This window comes from Patagioenas fasciata, chromosome 15 (genome assembly GCF_037038585.1).
Source record: "Patagioenas fasciata isolate bPatFas1 chromosome 15, bPatFas1.hap1, whole genome shotgun sequence".
NCBI classification, from domain to species: domain Eukaryota; kingdom Metazoa; phylum Chordata; class Aves; order Columbiformes; family Columbidae; genus Patagioenas; species Patagioenas fasciata.
In genome coordinates, this window is record NC_092534.1 from 7,394,403 (window position 1) to 7,415,222 (window position 20,820).

Sequence of the window (20,820 nt, forward strand, 5' to 3'; positions counted from 1 at the left end):
CTCTGTGTACATCTTTTCTTCTCCTCCTGGTTCAAATCCACAGCAGATCTGCCCCCAGGGAAGCTGAGGATGAGGAGGGAGGACTAGGGTGGGTGGTAGAGTAGTGCTAAGCACTGGAGGAAGAGCAGCAGCTTCCCTACCCCAGCCCAGGGCAGCAGAGGCCTTGGGCATTACCAGGAGCTTTCCCCAGCTACAGCATTGCAACTTTTTATTCCAGTCAAGGCTTCAGAAAGAAACCCAGCCCACAACCCCAATGCTGCACAATACACATTTGTCACCTTCAGACCCCCTCACCACACCTGGTCCTGTCCCGACCTCCAGGGAGCTTCCAACAGAGTCAGACCTGGTCCCCAGGCCACCACACCAAGCAGGACCCTGCTTTGAGCTAATGGCCCCATAGCACAGCTGCTGCGGCATGGCCAAAATTGTTTCTCAGGGTAGGAAATGAAATGCTCTTCAATGAAAAGACTGATGACACCTTCTCAGGTTGCAGCTCAAGGCAGGAAACTCCCTCCAGTGACTGTTCCAGGCAGGAGATGAAAAGCCAAGCAGGCAAAGCCTTTGCTGGTACAGGACAAGACATCTCTGGCCTTAAATTTGCCCCGGCCTGGGTAGAACAGCACCAAACCAGAATCCTCAAACTGGATCAGTCCTGTACACTAGTCAGCTAGAGATATTCTATTACAGTGTTTGCGTTATTCGTGTGCGAAGAGTCTTTACCAGTCCTGCGGCATTCCTGTTTAATTTCTTCCACTGCGCAGTCAACTCACTGCCAAGAGCAAGGGACCAGTCTGCAGAAGGACAAGGCGCGTCTCTCCCCTCGCCGCTGCTCAGAGCCACGCGCTGCTCTCGCCCTCACATGACGTACCACGCTGCAGCTCCTGCGGCCACAGCGACGCAGGCCGCCAGGATCAGCTGCACGAGGGGCTGCTTCGCCAAGGCTACGGCAGCGTGATAAGGGCAGCCGGGTCCTGCCTTGCCTGCCAGAACACAGAAAGCACTGTCAGTGCTGCGAGGCTTCTGCCATACGCATGCGGCAGCTTTTGTCGCCCACACCTACCTAGTCTGTCTGCATAGTAAGGGCATTTGCGTAGGTCTCCTTTTCCATCATGGACTGGAAAGCCTCCATCCTGGGCTTCTTCTGTCAGTGACTTGCCAGTCTCATCCAGTTCATCAAATACCTGCAAGTGATTACAGTGAGAATGTGTATACAGAGCCAGACAGCTTTCATCCAGTCTGCTGGAATGATCTGGAGAACAGGCAGGAGCCACTCCTGCCTCCCCCCACCCAAAGACAGTATGTGGTACTGATTTCATACCTACAGAGCCCCTCTGGGATCACTGCTCCTGTGGTCAGGCAGCCCCGCCAGCTCTGCGGCCGGGGCTTTCCGTAAGGATCCTCACAAAGCGGCCAACCACATTTCTGACCAGCTTTAACTACAGTGGCCTGCTATAGGCACAGATTAAAGCTTGCCCACAGTAGCAAAGATTATGTTCATCCCTCTGGGGCAAGGGGGCAGCTCAGTCAGGTTTCATGAAAGACAAGTACTATGGGAAGGAAACAAGAGGCTACAGATACTTTTGGCCATTAGGCAACACATGGGACATGAGACAAACTGTAACCAGTATGGTGCAATAGGCTCAAACCATTTAAGGCCGTCTCAGAGCAAGAGCTCTGCTCTCCCCACTGCTTCAGAGCTGTACAGCCCATGAGAATCTTGTAATGAAGTCATCTCAATTTTGCCCTCATCAAAGTCTCAGCCATAGTGTTGGAGCACAGGAAGAATTCCCACCCGACACCAGCCATGTCTCCAGGAGTTAGTGCAAAAACCATGCAAACCAGAACCCCACCAGGTGGAAGGGCTTGGGTGGTCTCAGACCCAAACAACTTCACCTGGATGAGCAGTTTGGCTGAACTAACCCGGGCCTAAGAGTTGGCCCAGACCTGAAAGCAGCAGCACCTACACACACAGGGGCTCAAGGGAGTCAGTACCTGCATGTTGAACCTGAAGGCTCGGTTGGCCTCTTCCACAATCCTTTCCTTCATGTTCTTGTCCAAGTCCAGAGCATTCATCCTTGCTCTGTAGAGCTGCTTGAACTGCTGCGCATTGGAAATGTTGTCAAACACGTAGAATTGGATCCCTTCCTCAGTACTGGGCAACTTCAGGGCCCTCTGGGCTACCTTCTTCAGCACTTGCCCACCTGAGAGGTCTCCCATATAGCGTGTGTAAGCATGAGCCACTAGCAGCTCTGGCTCGTGCTGTCCCACATGATGGATTCTGTCCACATAGTGCTGAGTTGCCTCTGAACACTGGATCTTCTCTTCCCAGTCTTCTCCGTAGAAATATTTCAGGTCTTTGATCAATGCTTCTCTCCGGTGAAGTTCTAAGGGGAAATACAGAGGAGCAAAGACTGGGTTGTCCTTGTTGCGATCCATTTCCTCTTCCAGAGCAGAGTACGTGAAGTAAAGTGCTGTGGTGGCCAGCTACAGACAAAGCACAGCTCACGTGAGAAGCCATTCACTACACTGGCACATCACACCTTGTTACTACTCCCCCTCTGCATGGAGCTGAGGTAAACAAGGAGGAAACCCCCAGGCTTGACATAAAACCATCCTGGAAAGCCCATAACAGGTGTGTACCACTCCAAGGACCAAAGTCTACATTCATAAGAACATTGCCTACAGAGCACGCGTGCTCTGCGTCTCCTGTCACCTTGAGAGCAAGGCAAGGGGACTAATTTCATCCAATAGGTACAACAAGCACCAAAAGCCTCATGCTATAGGAGACTACTGTATATGTCAAGATCTTCAGGATCAGGGAGTGCTGCTCAGACCCAAAACAGAAGAGAAAGCAATCCCACCTGAAGCCTGTGGAAAACAACCTAGTCTCCAGAGGATGGAGTAAGTGCTGTAACCCCACCAGGATTTCACTCCTACTAAACTTATGCCACCAGGGTCTGGCGCTGCAGCCACACCTGCCTTGAGCACCCAGCAGACATGTGGCCAGAAGCCCAGTACCTCCACCCAAGCAAATTCATGCTGGGCCAGCATGGCCCTCCCCGCTGTGGGTCCCACCTGTAGGACACACCAGGCAGAGCCACGAACAAGGGTTCTCCCATAGTTTTTTGGTCATGCCTCCTACAACCCTCCACAGATGACTGTGGTGCTCTGCCTCAGAGCCTGCATTGGCCACTGCGTGTGCCAAAGAGTGTCCCTGCCACAGGAGCACAGCAGCACCCACCTTGAAGAGCTCCTTCTTGATCCGTCCTTTCAGGAAGTCTTTGACAAACTGAGTGTTCTCCGCGCGGTCATGAGATTCCTTTGTCCCCTCCTTCAGCAGCTCTGACAGGTCGGTGGGACTGCAGGCACAGAGGAGAGCTCCGTTCACCCCACTTCCACACGCAGTAATGAGTCTGTCCCTGCTGTGTGTGGAGGGACCCCCCGCTCCCCACCACCTCAGGCCCTGTTTAGAGAAGGTGGGATCCACGAGGTGGCACCACCAGGAGGAAGCAGCAGAGTGGCAGCAGCCAGAGGCTCCTTCCACAGATGCAGATGCCCGTGTGCCAACCAGAGCTGCTGTTTCGGGAGGGCTGGGTTTACCAGGGGCTCAGACCCAGGATGCTGAAGCAATTGCCAAGGATCCTCTGATCCCCACACCGTTACTTTTGCATTTCATCCATGTGAGCCCCAACAGTACTACAAAAGAGGCCTTGAGCACATGAAGAGCAATTACTGAGGCAGGCTAAAGGGCACAGGAGCCTTGGTGGTATCCTCTATGGTCTGGAGAAGGAGAAAGGCTCAGATGAGAGCAGATGCATACACACACAGGACCCTAGTTTTTCCAACTTGGCTATCAGCTACTGAAGAAGAGATGAAAGCCCAATGACAAAACAGGGGAAGAACACCCTTAAGTTTATTTATCCTGAATTACACTGTTTTTGCAGGTTTCCACAAATTGTCTTTCTAAAAAAATAAGAATTAAAAAATCGGTGATATCAGGTTATAGCCACTGCACCTACCTGGAGCTTGGTTCAGTTATCAACACCTACACTCAATCAAAATTAGGCCAGAGTGCATCTTACAGTTTTTATGACTAGTGTGCTACAGACAGCATGTTCCTGTTAGCTGTAAGAGACAGACTTTGAACACTCTGGACCCCGAGCGGCTGAACACTGCAGCCAACAGGCTAGACAGGGCCTGGGTGTGCCGAGAGGACCAGGTAGCATTAACATCTCAGGAAACAGCCTGTCAAGTCAAAGAGAAGTCAACCATCCTGTCTGGGTATTCTGGGAACACCCTGTTTTCCCTTCCCGTTCTCCAAGTCTGAACTCTTGGCTTTTAGGGCATCTGTGTGAATTTGTTTTTTAAACTAACCTCCAAGAAAATATTCTTGCCTAGACCAGCTGGTATTCTGCAAAGGCAAGAGAGGCAGCTCACTGGAGCAGAGTTCACCTCTAGAGTCATCTTTCAAAACAAGAAGCTGCTATCACATGAGACTCCCCAGGTTGCCATGGAAAACTGGCTCACCTTGGCCAGGACGGCACAAACACATCTGCCAAATGGTCAGAGCATTTCTGAAACGTGAGTTGATAGTAGAAGCTAAAAAAATAACTGCTTGTTGTCCGCCTTAGCAGATTGCTCCTTCCCATCCCTTCCAGTAGAGTTTGATTAAACAGATTTTACTGCACATATATTTGATTAATCACCTATTGGAATCTCTCACTCCTTTTCAATGAGGAGAAAATCACTCCTTTACCTGGAAGATCTCCTGCCTTTCCCAAGACTGTGTCTGTGCCATGTTGTGACTCAGGACTCACCTGACACTGTCATCTTCTGTTTCTTCATAGCGCATGATTTCCCCTTCTCCTCCCTCCGAGCCCTCCATAGCTGATGGCATTGGTGGTCAGTGCTGGAAATAAGACAATCTGAAAGGTAAAATCAGAGAGGGGTTGTAGAGGCAAGTTGCCTTGGCACAGGGATGGGTATGAAACACGGAGCAGTTCAGCAAGGAGCCTCTGAGCTGCTCCGCCAGGCAGGGCGGTGAGGAACAGCCACTGGCATTTCCACCGCGCACCAGACACTTCCAAGAAAGCCGTGCTTATTCTGTTCAGCTGCCTCAGGTGAACCTCAGCACTAACACCCAGTTCACAAAACATTAACCTCAGAGGACACCTCCAACACAGCCAGCAGCCTGCACTCAGTTTCCCGCTTCAGGATGGCTGCTGGTTGAAGGTGGCCAAAGTCCTCCATGTTAGCAATCTGCACTGAAATTGTGAATGAGCTGTTTTCCAGTGGCGCTACCAAATACCTCATGCAATGTTGGGCTCTGAGCAGAGTAACTGGCAAGGGAAGCACCTCTCCTTCAGTCAGGAGAAAGGACAAGCAACTTCAGTTCTACAGCAGTATACGGTGTCCCTTGGGAGCGGTGGATTATGTCAGCTAAGCTCTGAAGTCAGGCTGGGCCCGAGGGAAGCAAAAGCCTTCCCTGCAATCAAGTACATGAAGAGTATCTTCCAAAGCAGGGGCAGGTTTCACTGCTCTGCCTTCCCTGGGCTGTACTCCATGAAGGTCCAAAGCGGCTGCTGCCTGAGCAGAGCGAGCTGCAGACAGCTCCTGTTACCATGCACACACTCCTGCCTAGCAGAGCTCACTTCAAACCCCAGAAGTAACTGGGATCTCCTTCACCTTTTGCAAAAGGAAAAAGGTCTGCTTGGATATAGTAGGTTACCAAGACGTACCTAGAAGCAGGAGCAAGACACTTGGCTTACGCCAGCCAAACACCCTAGTTAAGCCAAAGCCAGCCACCTCATTTATAAAATGGACCTGTAATCAGCTTTGTGAGAAGCAGCACCACCACCTTACAGGCAGCCTCCCCAGATGAGCAAGAACTAAGCTGCTTGCTGGCTCTTCAAAAAGCACTTGCTATAAGAGAGCCACTCCTCACACTCCCCTCGGTGGGCTGTGCCTGCAGGTTTGCTGCTCAGCACACATCCTGGCTGGGAGAACAGCAGACAAGCAGCTGTGAGCACGTCAGCACAGGGCCAGCACCAGCACACCGGTTATAAATTAACTGCCCTCCAGGTCCCCACCCCAGGGTTTCGCAGCCACTCTCACTGCCCTCCACATTCCGGCACAGGACTCGGCCAGGAGCACTGGGAGCCAGGTCCGAGCACCCATCCCCGGCGCAAGGCCTGGGCACAGCACTCAGATCAGGGAACACATCACCAGGGTGAAGGTTTCCCCTGTGATCACACAGCCTTTGGTCTCACCAGGGCAGAGCCTTCCCTCCCCGAGGGCAGGACTGACCAAACACATTACTCTGTAACACAAGCTGCCCAGTGCAGCAGCAGAAGCCATCAGGGTGACAGCCCTACACCCTCTTCGCCCTTCCCCACAGGACAGGGCACCGCGCAGCCTCTGCATCCCTCAGGTAGAAAAGTTTAGAGCAGGATGACGCAGCTGGGGCAGAAAAGCACACCAGCACAAGGGCTCCAAGATAGCTGAGGAATCCAGGTTCAGATCATCTATCTGATCACTCTCTGGAACAGCAAGCACATTCATACTGGGTCAGCAAACGGGAACTGCCTTCACTCATCGCACAGCTTCATCTTCAAAACATCAGGAAATGCCCACTATGGGGAAGCAAAACTGAAGTAAAAAGGCAAATAACCTGCCCAGGCTCAGCTGGGAGTTGCCAACACAGGCGCACAAGCTCTCAGGACACTCTGGCCTTCCGCTCAGCTTACCTCAGGCCCGACACTGCTCAAGAAATGCAGATTCCAAAATTAAACTAGATTAACCAGTTCTGATTTATCTTACACCTCCAGAGAGCCAGAGTCCTGGAGGAAGGGTGTGGTTCAGCAGCGTTTATCCCCTGGAAGAGGCCTGAAGGTAGACATTAAATCCAGCCCAAAGGTACACACCGGATCAAGACTCAGAAACCAGGAGCTCATAGCAGCAATGGTCAGAGGCTCCCGATGGCCAGACACGCAGAGCACAGCTCCCAGGACCGTCACTGCACTAGCCAAGGCTGCCAACTTGCTGGTTAGAGCCGGCACACTCGTGTTCAGCAGCACTCACCAACACAGGAGCTTTGCTCTCCACACTATACAGGAGCATCTCACGAGGTCTCAGAAGCCTTGACCCAAGCCTGTCACCAGCATTGTAGAAGCACAACTGATCAGAACAGTGAATTATTGTTCCAGCAGCACTGTCTGCTGTTGGAAGAAGGGATTAGGAAACAAAAAGTCATTTAAGGACTTTGGTGCACTTGTAACTCCCATGGCTTTTTTTTGTAAAGGCTCAGTTTGACATGCTCATCTCCACAGCAAAACACAGGGCAGTGACAACACCAGTCTCTTTAGCCAGAGGCGGGGACAGTACATGTACAGGAAAACACGGAAGCTTAGATTTTTTTCCGATACCATCTCTAGTATAGCCACCTCCCTGATGAGCCACGAATTCAAGAGACAAGTCAGCACAAATCAAACCCCTCTTCTTTTCAGTATTAGGATATTGGATGAAAACTTGGATGAGAGGAAATAAAAAACATTCTAATAGACCATTGCTTTTATTATAAAATATAGCAACCGAAAGCCCATGACATGGTCACTGGTGAAAGCCCAGGTTTCTCAGGGGATTCCACTCCTCTGAAGAAGCAGTGTCCCGCACCCTGAGGGAGGCTCGAGCAGCTGCCAACCTCACTGCAGAGGCTGGAACATAGTGTCATCTGCTACAAGGAACTCTGCTCATTGAGACCCTGGCTGATGTTCAGGATAAACACATACCTCCCTGGTGCCCTGACAGCAGCCAGCTTGGGAGAAATCCAACAGCTACAAAAGAACCAGGACAGAACGGCTGGAGAACAGAGAAAAGGGTTGGTACACAACACCTCAGCACTCCAAACATTTCTTTCCCAATAACGGTTGCTCAAACCCTCTGAGAACATAACCCTGCCTCTCATCTAGCCAGCAATTAGTTTGCTGCTACACACATTTCCACAGCAAGCTTCATGTTCAAGATGCATGGCCATTCTCCTCAGTGTATGCAGATACTTAATCCCAATAATCCTGCACCTTTTGAAGGAAGTAGACACTGCTGCTGTGGGGAAGCAGGACTAGAAGGCCTGGCTTTGCTTGGGCAACGCGGGAGCGTTTCAATAATTCACAAACAGCCCAGCAATACAGACTTCATGTTTGCTGTTCAACTACCATGCAACTTCACAGTATTTCCCCATGCACAAAGCTGACATCTTTGCTTTAACAAGTGGCAACAAGCATGGCTGGACCTACCCAAGCATCACTGCAGCAGAGACAAACCCCAGAACTCCAGGCCTAGCAGCTCGGCGCCCCACCACAGAGGTAACCTGGCAAGAACATCAGGAGCTTCATGTCTGGGGAGGCATTTGGCACTGGCTACTGCTGGAAGTGGAGCCTTGCAGAATAAGTCACTACATTACCTGATCCCAGGTAGCTTTAAGACTTCGCCCAGACACAGCCTAAATTTAGGCAATAATTCAAGTCTACGACATTTCTAGGAGCACCCACGCAGAGTTGCCACCCAACACCTCAAACAGACCAAGGAGGGAAAGCCCAGGTGGGTTCACAGATCTTGCTTAGTTCTGTGCTTCGATAAGTGGCCCTTGTGTCAGGCAGCACCTCGGGAATTGTGTTCTCTCACACTGGCTAGGAAAACACTGCAAGGGGCCAGTAAGTTAGGGTTAGATCTAGGGGGGAGGAAGAGTGCAATGTGACCGACACTCATGAACATATCCAACAGTCTCTGATCTGGGGAGAGCCAGTGCTTGCCCTGCCTGTCCTACCACAGACAGATGTGCCTGGGACACCCCAAGCAGGGCCAGCGATAGGCACTTATGGCTGATGTATGTAACACATACAAGTGCTAGGCACCACGAGGCTTGAATAAGACATTTGTTTCTCTCAGCAACTGAAAAGCAGGAAGAGGCCTTCATCCTTCAAGCTCTTCCTAGAGCTTGGCTGGATCAAGAAGAGCCAAGTGTCCCTTGTGTCACCGGGAGAGCCCAGCGCAGGACTGCTGTTCCAGCGACTCAGGCATCCTTCACAAGAAGCTGTGCGCAGGAATCGCTGCAGAGATGAGGCCACTGCTCTGGCACAGTTCCCCAGCTGCTGAGCAGCCGCTCGCCCGTGGGGACAGAAGGAGATTAGGGAGGCCTGACAGCCGCTGGCCCGGCCCAGCGCCAGAGCCGGGCTGCTCGGGAGAGTACACACCGCTCACGGACAGCCTGAGACTGTTGGGCACGGCCCCGGTACCGCAGCCCGGCCCGGCGGACAGGGCGGCCGCGACAGCCCCGCCTGCGGTGGCAGGGCCCCGGCCCGGCCGCCCCGGGGCGCGGAGCCGGAGGGCACAGGCGTCCGGACACGGCCCTGAGACGGCTTGGACGCCTTTCCCAGCCGTAGGGTACTGGCCCCACCTGCCCCGGGAGCGGGGAGACCGAGGCCGCTGCCTCCCGCATCGGCTCCGGGGGAGCGCGGCCTCCTGCCCTCGGCGGGGAAGCGGCGAAGCCCAGGGAGACGGAGCAGCGCCCCGCGTGGGGAAGTCCCGAGGGTCTCAGCCCGGTACCGGTCCCAGCGCGCCCGTTACCTCGCGCCCCCGGCCCCGTTGCCATGGAGACGCGCCGCCCGCACTCACCCGCCGCCCTCTGCCCAGCGGCGCGAGACAAAGGCCCGGTCCGACCGCCCTGGGTTTATTGACGTGGGGGTGACGCTGCAGCCAATCAGGAGCCGCCGATGGCACGTGCCGGCGCCGCCGATTGGTGGAGGTGGCGTGTACGTCACGCAGGGGCTCTGACCCCGCCCCGGGGGCGGTGGCGCGAGGCCGCGCAGGCCGTGCCGGGAGCAGCGGCGGGAACGGGAACACGCCGGGAACGCTGGTCCGGAACCGGGGCTTTATTGGGCAGTTTTAGCGATCATCAAACTTCATTAACACACAGTTCGGCTCCTAGGGGACGCCATGTCCCACACAGCGGCGCAGCACCGCGGGACGCGGCCGGGCAGGGGACAGCACCGGGGCTGAGCTGGACCTGGCTTCTGGTTCCTCTGTGCTACAGGCCCGGCCCAGCGGCTGGGGAAGGTAACTCCGAGCCTGATTAAGCCGGGCAGGAGGGAAGGCCAGAACTGTTTATCTGGTCAGAGCGTCGCAGGCTCTAAGATGGTCTGTTTTGTTCCCTCCATAATTGTCCCAAATGTGTGCACAGAGAAAAGGCAAGGTATTTCCCCTCCTCTAAAATACACCAAGTATCTTCCAGCCTTTGCAAACTCCTTTCCTTTCCCAAGAGCTATCCCTCCAACCACCACCTCTTTCCCCTGCTGTAGCACACACGTCCACAAACCTCCAATCAGCTCCTTGCACCGACTCTCCCTTTCTTCCATCTCTCTCTTTAAGGACTTGTTCTCCTAAAAAGAAATTGCTGTCACCCTCCACAAGCAGGGCGGTCAATAGAGCGAAGGGAGAGAGACACTGGGCTCCCCAGGGATGCCCGCGGGGTGTCTGACCTAACTGCTCCCCACAGTCACCCCTCCTGGGGCTCGCCCCCTCTGTGGATCTGCTGGTGCCGGAGGAGCGCAGAGCTCACAGTGAAGCCCTTCCCGCAGTCAGCACAGGCGTAGGGACGCTCCCCAGTGTGGATGCGCCGGTGCTGGATGAGGTGGGCGCTCTGCCGAAAGCTGTCCCCACAGTCAGTGCAGGCGTAGGGCCTCTCCCCGGTGTGCACCCGGTGGTGCCGGAGCAGGGCTGATTTCCACAGGAAGCTCTTCCCGCAGTCAGGGCACTCGAAGGGGCGCTCCCCGGTGTGGAAGCGGCGGTGCTGGATGAGGTGGGAGCTCACGGTGAAGCTCTTTCCACACTCAGTGCACCCGTAGGGGCGCTCACCCATGTGGAACCGCCGGTGTTGGATGAGGGCTGAACTCACGGTGAAGCTCTTCCCACACTCAGAGCACTCGTACGGCTTCTCGCCAGTGTGGATCCGCTGGTGCTTCATGAGCTCGGAGCTCTGGCTGAAGCTCTTCCTACACTCCGTGCACTCGTAGGGTTTCTCCCCCGTGTGGACCCGCTGGTGTCGTGTCAGGGCTGAGCTTACACTGAAGCTCTTCCCGCAGTCGCTGCACTCGTAGGGTTTCTCCCCGGTGTGCACTCGCTGATGCTGGATGAGCTGTGAGTTCCCAGAGAAGCTCGCTCCACACTCGGCACACTTGTAGGGCTTCTCCCCAGTGTGAGTCACCTGGTGCCGGATCAGCTTCGAGCTCACGCTGAAGCTCTTTCCGCACTCGGAGCACTCGTAGGGCCTCTCCCCTGTGTGGATTCTCTGGTGCTGGATGAGATGCGACCGCTGACGGAAACTCTCCCCGCAATCGGCGCAGCTGAAGGGTTTCTCTCCAGTGTGGATTCTCCGATGCTGGATGAGGTTGGAACTCACCCGAAAGCTCTTCCCGCAGTCTCCACATATTATCAGTCTCCCTACAGAAGGGTTTCCCTGCTGGATAATATCTGGCAGCCTCCTGAAGCTTTTTCCACGCAGTGTCACTTGGCTTTGCCTCTTCCCCACAGGTCTCTGAACCCTCTCTGACCTGCGTGGGAGGACAGGGTCCTGTGCAGGACTCTGGGAACTGTTCTCTCTGGAGAGTCCTGAGAGTAAACCCTCGGGTTCCACTGGCCCAGGGATGCCTTGGTGGGCATTCTCCTCTTTCTTGCTCACAATCCTGTCCCCAGCTGCAATAAAATGAGAATTCAGAGGCAAGTCACAGGCAGGACACGGAACTTTGGTTAGGGGAAATCAAAAGGAGCCAAATTCTAAAAATCCAGCAGATTAAGTATAAAAAGTTCTGATATTTTCCTCCAAACTGCTCAGTGGATTTTTCAGAGCGTTCACAGAAACAAACCCTGGAAATAGCCCTGCATTGCTCTGCCAGAACCTGAATCTACTGAAATTATTGGCATAATAGAAGTGAAAGTCTAGTGCTTGAATGGGAAAGATAGCTGCTCTTCCAGGATATTGTATCTGAAAATGTTATTGGAAGGTGAACTGGGCATCAGACGAGGGGCACAAAGAACTGCGTTGTTCAGCAGAACGTTATTTGGGTTGCAACAGATGCAGCGTCCCTGCTCTTGTGCTGCTAGTAGTGCGGTGAGAGAGAAGAGGTATAAAGGAGACACTGGCCCTAATGCACGGACATGGAGACTGCCTGGAGCCTGGTTTCTGCCAGTCTTCAAGCAGAAGAGAGCTAAGTTTATGCTTCCGTGGGTGAAGAACAAATCTGTTGTGAAAAGGGGAGAACTGAAGATCCTCCATGCCTGATCGCAGATTACACATTGAGGAAATCCGATAAATGTAGAAGATGAAGATTGCGCAAGTCCGTGGAAGTAATGTTAGCTGAGCAGTTATGAGTGGCTCCTGGGATACAGGGAACAAACAAATCCCTGCCCTCTTATTCACATGAAGTGTTGCAGAAGCATAACTGGTATGAATCTATGCTCCGCAGACTCAAGGTCAGCTGAAAGCCTTTCCAAGGCAAGGCGCTTGCATAGATTTCTGGAGTATTTACACGGAGCAGCAACTCCTTCCACCACACTGCTGTAGTGTGGTTTGATGAGCATCCTAGCAGGTTCAGAAGCACATAACCCCAACCACACTGTGACCTTTGCTGTCAGCAGGGAAATGTAGCTCTTCGCAGCTTACTTAGGCCTTATATGCTAAATTGGCAGGACAGGACCTGTGTGGCATCAGGGAAGGGTAAATGGACGGCACGGGGATGTACACGGGATGTAGAAATGGTAACGTGCCTCTGAAGAGAGGCATCACATCTGGGTTTAAGACAGGTCCATTAGGTAAACATTTCCTGATAATCTCTTATAATAGGGATTGCTGGGGTGAGGGATGACTTACTGTTGACTCTATGCAGACCCAAAACACGGAACAGGCTGAGAGCTAAAGCTGCAGACATGCAGACCTCCAGATTTGCCTCCTGGTTCTCTGAAAACTCTTGTGAAATAAACCAGTAACAGATCAGTCGTGTGGGACTGATGTACAAACCACAGGCACTTCCTGTGGTCTGGCAGAGCTGCGATAAGAAAGCACGTGCCTTGGGAGAGGAGAGTCACTGCTGAACCAGAAGTATGCGATAAAGAAAAGACAGTCTAGAATTTCAACCCAGACCGACAGACGTACATACTTAACCCTCTTCTTTCTAGTCAGTATAAGAAAACATCACAACAGGATTTCACAGCGAACTCCTGAGATACCTTTTATGGCAGTTACATGTAGTAGTGATACCACTTCTTCCCTCATACAGTGTTCCTTGAGAGGAACAGAAACAAGAACTTTGCTATTCACCATGAAGGCATTTCCACTTGTTTGCAGCTACTCCAGGCCTGGAGGAAAAGAGAAAAGTGATATCCAAAGACAGGACAAGAAGACATTTCTGGCAGGTCAGCATGAAGCCCTTGACCTGTATGTCACACTCACTGAGCAGATGATGGAGCCAGTGAAGTTGTTCCGTTGCTGTTGTAGCCAAAGAGATATCCTTTACCTGCGCTAGCTTTGGTACTGACACAGAATTTTGGTTCATTATGTAGAACTCGAAAGTACACGAGAATCAAGTCTTCTATGGTGTTCTGTACTTTCGGGGGAAGGTCAGGAGTTCCAAGCTTCTTATTGCAATTATTACAACCCCAGCTCTCAACTTCTATAACCATTTTTGTTACTTCTCAGGTACTAGGTATCTTCATTGGCAGCTGGGACAAGTTGTCTGTAAAGGGTTTGATCAAAATCATGATGACAGGAACTCACTGGAGGTATTCTAAATGGAAGGAGAGTGAGTCCACCACACTGAGGAATTAATGGTGGAAGTGTAAGTCTGAATTTGCAAAAACAAATAAGCCATGCAAACAGAAAGAATGTCATTCTTCCTCAGCCCATGCCGATTTGGGTTGATGGTAAGACCTCTCATATGCCCAAGACTGCCAGTGCTATAGCTACAAGGCAAGCTCCAGGTAAGCAGAGTAAGCATACGTATTGAGAACCTAAATATCACCTTAAATATATGCTTGGATCTCGCTTTCCCAAGAGAAGCCAGCAGTAGAAGGAATTTTGGCTGATGCTCTGGCCTGTCTCACAGCAGTAGGAGGACACAGCAATTGTTTCTGGCACCAGACTCAAGAGTTCACTGAAGAGAAACCCGTGAGAACTATTAAAAATAACACACCACTGTCATGAGTAAGCCTCAGGCTGCGGGATGACAGCAGACTGGGCTGGAGAGGTGTCATCATAGGCTTATTTTATCCCCTTCACTCGCATCCAGTTCTGGCCAGTCCCCAAATCCCCGAGATGGGGCTCAGAGCTACACAGAGCTTTGGTCTAACCCAGCAGGGCTGTTCACGCCACCTCACAACACTGCTGGATTCCTGCTGGTACCTCACTGCTGGGGGACCGGGACGTGGCTGATGTGATGCCAGAGAAGGGCTCGAGGGGACATCTGGGGCCCAACAGACATTCCAAGCAAACAAACAGAAACCAGCATAAGAGAATTAATGGACAGAGGGCCAAGGAGGGCAGACTGGGGAAGAACTGGCATGGCCTTTGGAAAGAGAAGTCTCACTTCATAAGGCACCTGGAGTTCTTCAGAGATGCGACCCATTTTAACAAAAGGGAGATCTGGAGTCCAAAGGCATTCCCAAAAGACATTTGTCATTCACCAAAACTGATAAAGAAACTAAACTGCCATGGGATGAGTCACCCTCAATAAGGTGGTAAGGGATGGAAACTGGAGGTGGAAACATCTGCTGAAGATTCTGTGTTATTCAGGATTAAATTGGCAAAGGATGACTGTAAAGATGAACTGTGCCAGAGTCTTATGATCTTGACCAACCAGGTGAGAGGGGACTTGACTGCAGGTAAATGTAAAGAACTACAGAAGGGAACAGCCTCTATACCTTGTACTTATACCAGGATAGGCCTGGGATGTTCTTGGTATCATCAGGAATAGCGCCTTGGATGAAAACTGCAGCTCCCTGGCAGACAAAACGGCTACTCAAATGTTAGCGTTCTTAGGAAAAGAACAGAGGATAAAAGAGAATAGTTCTGCCCTGCTGCTCAAACCCATGGTAACCCCACATCCTCACTGTGTGCAATGGGGAGGATGGATTCCTCACTTCAGAGAAACTCTAATAGGCCTGAGGAAGATACAGAGGCATGACATGAATGAACAAAGGCACAGGACAGCGTCTGGTATGCCATTCTGCTGGGAAAAGGTACCGCTGAGAGGGGATATCACAGGGACTATAAAAACACAGGTGGCCTGTGGGGTGGGTAGGGATCCATCCTGCGCCCTCTTCACAGCAAACCAAAGGAGGCAGTGACTTGCTAAACAGGCTGTGGAACTCCTTGCTGCAGGCTACCATGGGTGGTCAAACACACACAACTGCAGCATGCAAGAAAATACACAGAGAGATGCAAGATTCTGAGACATCGCATGTCGAGTTCAGGAGTTTCTGAAGTCACACATTGCTTGGCCCTGGACAAGTGCACAGGCACACAGCTTGTCTGCCCTTCTCTGGGTCTCCAGCACCAGCCACTATCAGCAGGCAGAGCTGGAAGAACCACGGTCCAACCCAGCACTGCCAGTCCCGCACATTCTGCTGGGATCTGGGGATCCTGGAGCCGGTTTCTCCTCGACAGGCTCACAGATGATCACACCGGCCCTTACCTGGACAGGTGTCACTCAGAACCGGCTTCCCCTCGTAGGTGTGGAGGTGGGAGAACCACAGCTCCTGCTGGTCCGTGTGGGAGATCATCTCAGCTCCGCTCCCGGGGGTCCTGCTGTGCGAACAGAAACGGGGTGGGTCAGACGAGCGGGGCGTTCACCGCCCGCTGCGAGCACCGGGGCTTGGGACACAGCGAACCCGGGGGCGCCCGGCGGGGAGCACCGCGCTGCCCACATCCTGGTGGCCCCGTTGCCTGTGAGCACCCCCACCGCCCCAGGGGAATTAACGCAGTTGGGAGGGCCTGACCGGGGCGGGGAGGCGGCAGGGAACCGCGGCAGAGTCCCGGTACCTGCCCTGGGCCCCGCCAGCCCCTCCGCTGAGGCGGACCCCAGGGCGCTGTCACGTGACCAAGGCGGCCAATAGCGGGCGGCGCCTTCACCTCTCAGAGCGACCGAAAATGGCGGCGCCGGGGGTGTGGTGGGGCCGGTCCCACCCGCCGGTGCCGGGGCAGCTTTGCCCGCGCTCGGCCGCCTGCAGGGCGGTTACCTGGTGCCGGAGCAGATTCGAGCCCGCGCTGGAGCTCTCCCCGCACTCGTCGGGTCTCTCCCATGTGGGTCACCCGGTGCTGGGTGAGACGCCGTCGCTGCCGGAGCCTCCCCGCGGGCGAGGGGTTTCTCCCAGGGGACCTGTGGAGGACAAGGCTTCAGCTGTGCGTGTCTGGGGCAGCTCATCCGTGTCGGTCCAACGGCAAACACTCAGTCTGGGGCATCACAGACCCTTGGCGCAGCAGCTCGGTGAACAGGACACAACAGCTACGAGCGCTGTCTGACGAGAGGGTGTCAGGACACCAAAGCCAAGCTCTGGGTATTTGTCAGGACACCAAAGCCAAGCTCTGGAGATGTGTCCTTGGCGCAGGGCCCTCCTGAGAGACGAGGACCTGCCGATGGCGCTGTCAGGCTGCTGGAGGGTCCCAGGGCCCCAAGGGTGGGGACGTGGCCTTGGTGGTGGGGAAAGGAGGGGTGGGCTTGTGCTGACCTTAGGCTTGAACTTAAATCTTTCGCAGTCTCAGTCCTTATCAATCTAAGGTTACAAGAGGACTGCTTGGGCAGTGGAGCAGCTTGAGAGGAACCTGGGCAGAGGTACTGCAGGTACCTCTGAAACCCTGTTCTGGGGGACAGGAGCCGAGTCCCAGAGATGTCTGTAGTGAAGGCTGTGTCACCTCTCCCAGGCTCGCTGTGTTTCATTAAACAACAAGCAGCTTACATGCAATGCCTCTGAAAGAAATTTTGTGCTGGAATGATCTGAACCATCACCAAAAAGCAAACAAGTACGTTTGAAATGTGCTTCCAGAACAACTCCAAGTTCCCCTGAAGAACTGCTGGGAGGATTGCTCGCAAATTTATCGTTTTGATATCTGAATGCTGGCACTGTAAGCACTGTACCTGGGTTCTGTTGGCCAGGCACTAGGGGAAGACACAGCAGGCACCACTGAGCTTTACAGCATTCTCCTATTTTAATCTGGCCCCTTTGTGGATTTTGGCCGTGTCAGAGACCGCAGTGATGGATCACACCCACTCAAGAAATGCCATTAAGACAGGGTTGACTTCTGGAGTAAGTGGACACACACAACTGTGCCCGTGTACTAAACCAGCTCTTTTATCACATGCAAGATTATTATGTAAACATCCGCAGCACAGCTTTTCACAGTAAACCTATTGAGGCTATTTTTTAGGTAGGAAATGTGACAATACACAACCCAAGGTGGTACCTGTCATCATCGCACAGATCATTTGATTGTCACAGCGAATTTAGAAGCCGTGTTTTCCAAAGCTCTCTCAGAGCTCACAAGGTGCATCTTGGTAAGACAGCAGCTTTGTGCAGTGCCAGTTACATATCTGCTGCTTTCTCTTACTTAAAAAACAACACCTCAGTTGAAAAAGGTCTTTTTTTTTTTTTCCTGCAGCCTTGGAAGCATTACCACAAACAGAAGTATCAAAATATTTTGATAGCTGTTACTACACAGTTGGAAATAAAAAATGATGACAATGTATTTTCTAAGATAAATGAACCTGCATGAGGAAGGAAAGAAAACACAGAAATATATACAAATGGAACTGTGGCAACACATTATCACTGGCAGATGGCAACACCAGTGCTAGCTTGGGGAGGCACGCTTTGCTTACAGATAAATGAAGCAGGCGAGTGAATAATTGCTTTCAGATAATTTGTAGCATGTGTCAGATATGTCCTTGTGGTCTTGAAGGCTGTAAAAGATTTTAAATCCTTTTCTCATCATCTGAGAAAAGTTTTAGAACTACAAGAGACATCTCATTTTGTCAGCTTCAGCAACAAGGAAGCATCGAGGTAAACCTCTGCAAAGCGGTCACCTCCAAACCCTGACAGCACAGATTTTTTCCACATTAGGCAAAGACTGCCCGGTTACAAGGTTTAAGGATGACAGAGGCATTTCGGTGACTAAAATTCAGATTTTTTCATAACATGCTAAATGGTTTTTTTATGACACAATGCTATTTGAATGACTGTAATTTATATCCACTGAACTGCGATACTGGATTCATTGACGGTTAAGATGTTATAAAGAATAGATTACAAAATCTTTGATCATAAATATGTCTTAGTTAAAAAACAGAGCAAAAAAGCCAGAATGGATCTTATTTATTTTCCCATATTAAGACTGTAGGACCAAAGGTTTTTCCATGTATGAAGTGTGTACTTCAGAGATAAACACTTGGTACAATGAGGGAAACAACATTTCCTAGAATGCCACTTAGGGCAAGCCTTGTCCTTTCCATGTAACAAAGTCGTATCCTGGCAACTCTTGCACAAGAAGGTGGGGAAAGAAAGGTGTTGTGACTGGCAGGGAAGAAAACCATCCCAAATTCCCCAGACACGGCAGAAGGCTTTGCTAGGAGGTCCCCAACATTACATGTGCCACAACACCTGACAGAGGAGGTTCCCCAGCAGTCACCCACCTCCCCTTCACCAGCAGCCCCTGCCAAGGCCAGAGCAGACCCTTCCCCACAGGTGCCCCTCCTGCAGCCCCCACAGCTTCCCCCAGCACTCCCGTACCTTCGTGCTGCGCAGCCCCGATGAACCGGGCAGCTCCTCTCTCTCCGGGCAGCAATCCACCATTCGTCAGCTGCTGCCAGGTGGTTTTTCCTGTTCCTCGTCCCCTCAGTGCTTGTGACAACTCTTACTCCTTTTCTCTGCTCAAGGTTTCAGCCGCGTGGGCACAGACTGCGGACTCCACTGCTCTCAACTAGACCCAACGTTGCTGTTTAGAAACACCCCCCCCCCCCACCCCGAGTCTGCCATAAGGCATTACTTATAGCTTATCATTAGTACCTTCCAAATTGTTTATTGCAGATATAAATCAAATAAACCCAAGGACATACTGTATCAAAAATAGAAAAATGTTTGTATGTTCCAAATATATAAATACATTTAGAAGTCTGGCTTATCTTTCGAAGTGTTGTGTCCATTTTGTTGAGTGAGACTCTTTGCAGACTCAGAACTGCCAGAACAGACAAAAGTCACATGATGATGTGAATGTCAATACATAAAAGACGACAATTTAGGGTCCAAGACTCCCCCAGGAGGCCCAGACAATTTACAACCTAAGATCAGTCATTTTGGAAATAAGACTGACCAGAAAAGTGGGTTTAGATCACATTATATTAATAAGAAGTGCTGAAGAGATCCATCAGTCATTGTAACACTCTGAAAAAACATCTCTGTCAAGGAGACACACAAGCTACGCTGACAAGGTAAAGGTGCTCAGAAAATGGAGCAGACGGTATCTTTAAGACAGATGCAGCACCCAAATGAACATACAGAATGGAAAGTTCGAATCCAGAGGGCTTTCACATGACATCTGGTGTCACGAGGAGACTACAAAAACACGTCTGCTGTTTTGCAGCCATTTAAGAAACACAGATTTAGGTTTTTTAGCAGATTGCAAATTGGACCAAGGACAGAAGAAGGGCGTTGGATTTCCACAGTGCTCCCTGCCTTAACAATCAGCAGGGCAAATCATATGCTGAAGAAATGAAGATGGAAGTCACTGGTCTCTAAACATCAGCACTTTACACAGGGGAGAAGGGATGGGTTTCTTGCAGGCGGGTTATTGTACTGAACACTGGAACATGAAGGGTGAAGCACTTCACAGCCCAAGGCCAGAGAAAAGGTCTTGGCAAGTGTCACTGAGGGAAGCACCAACATAAAGAAAAGTTGGGGACCTAAAACATATTAGAAAAATGGAAAGAAAAGGCACAGGAGGAAAATTGGGGGTTAAAAAAAAGGCTCCAGATGACCCACATGCTGAGGGCAGGACAGCAACTGGAGAAGCTTGTGCAACTGGAAGCAGAGGGCAGGAAACGTGAGCTCCTTCAGACTCACTGTGCAGCTTGTCATCTGGACAGCAGGCCACAAGGAGGAGCAGCGCACCCGCCGATCATAGCACTGCTGCTAGCACCAGCCTGGAACGGGGTTTCCAGCTTATCAAGAAGGCCTCCATCTACGAAATTTTCAGGATGGAGGAGCAGGCTCCATTCAGTATCGTCTCCTCTGTTTTTTGTTCCCTTTTCTCTTCTGTTCCTTCTCTTTCCGGGCTCCGGCCGTGGTAAATGTGATACAGTGAGCATCTACAAAGTCCAGCAGCTTTGCCTTGGAAATTTTAATGCCGTTCTGTTTCAGCTCTGCGTGCAGTGCAGCCAGCTCAATTGGTTCATAAAAGAGAATCTTGTTGTATAGGGCAGTGTTTGAACGGATGTAGCACCTTACAGCCTCCATCTTTTCTTCTTCCCGAGCTGCTGCTTGAGATGCTGGAAGCTCCTCTTCCTCCTCCTCAGATGCAAAAGCGCAGGCTTCAAATTCATTAATGAAAGAACTAAAGGCAAGATCAAGTAGACCAGAGATGAAGGAAAGAAGAGCCCACCAAAGACAGCACCAGAGCTCCCCAAGCCCTTCGTGCCAACCCCTGTGACTACCCTCTGTGGGATCACAAACTCGCTGATATCAGCATCCACAAAATGAGTGCAGGAAAACATGCCATGTGCTCTGCAA

At 51.7% G+C, this 20,820-nt stretch overlaps 3 protein-coding genes across 13 annotated transcripts in view; all 3 read right to left on the reverse strand.

Annotated features, from left to right (window-relative positions):
• Position 1: 1 nt before the first annotated feature.
• Positions 2–15,845, reverse strand: HMOX2 (heme oxygenase 2). Of its 4 annotated transcripts, none has more exons than XM_065850882.2 (6): positions 15,738–15,845; positions 4,818–4,925; positions 3,242–3,359; positions 1,993–2,484; positions 1,061–1,181; positions 2–980 (listed from the first exon to the last, which is right to left on the reverse strand). In XM_065850882.2, exons 2-6 carry the CDS (start codon positions 4,895–4,897, stop codon positions 856–858), a joined length of 936 nt encoding a protein of 311 aa, XP_065706954.1. In that variant the 5' UTR covers positions 4,898–4,925; positions 15,738–15,845; the 3' UTR covers positions 2–855. The 4 variants fall into 4 exon arrangements, with proteins under 4 accessions (XP_065706954.1, XP_065706956.1, XP_065706953.1 ...); XM_065850884.2 differs by lacking the exon at positions 15,738–15,845 and adding an exon at positions 10,370–10,457; XM_065850881.2 differs by lacking the exon at positions 15,738–15,845 and adding an exon at positions 9,670–9,756.
• LOC136108766 (uncharacterized) lies at positions 10,550–19,036 on the reverse strand. 2 transcript variants are annotated; one of them, XM_065850880.2, is made up of 4 exons: positions 18,826–19,036; positions 16,282–16,421; positions 15,738–15,847; positions 10,550–11,745 (listed from the first exon to the last, which is right to left on the reverse strand). In XM_065850880.2, the coding sequence occupies exons 1-4, from the start codon at positions 18,886–18,888 to the stop codon at positions 10,550–10,552; spliced, it is 1,509 nt and encodes a 502-aa protein (XP_065706952.2). In that variant the 5' UTR covers positions 18,889–19,036. The 2 variants fall into 2 exon arrangements, with proteins under 2 accessions (XP_065706952.2, XP_071671255.1); XM_071815154.1 differs by having other exon boundaries at positions 15,738–15,850.
• Positions 19,037–19,094: 58 nt separating this feature from the next.
• Positions 19,095–20,820, reverse strand: part of SLX4 (SLX4 structure-specific endonuclease subunit) — a 30,154-nt gene continuing 28,428 nt past the window's right edge. For all 7 annotated transcript variants that reach the window (XM_065850515.2, XM_065850518.2, XM_065850517.2 and 4 more), the window contains one exon: positions 19,095–20,644. In XM_065850515.2, the coding sequence (XP_065706587.2) occupies positions 20,308–20,644 (337 nt within the window). In that variant the 3' untranslated portion in view covers positions 19,095–20,307. The remainder of the gene's footprint in view (positions 20,645–20,820) is intronic.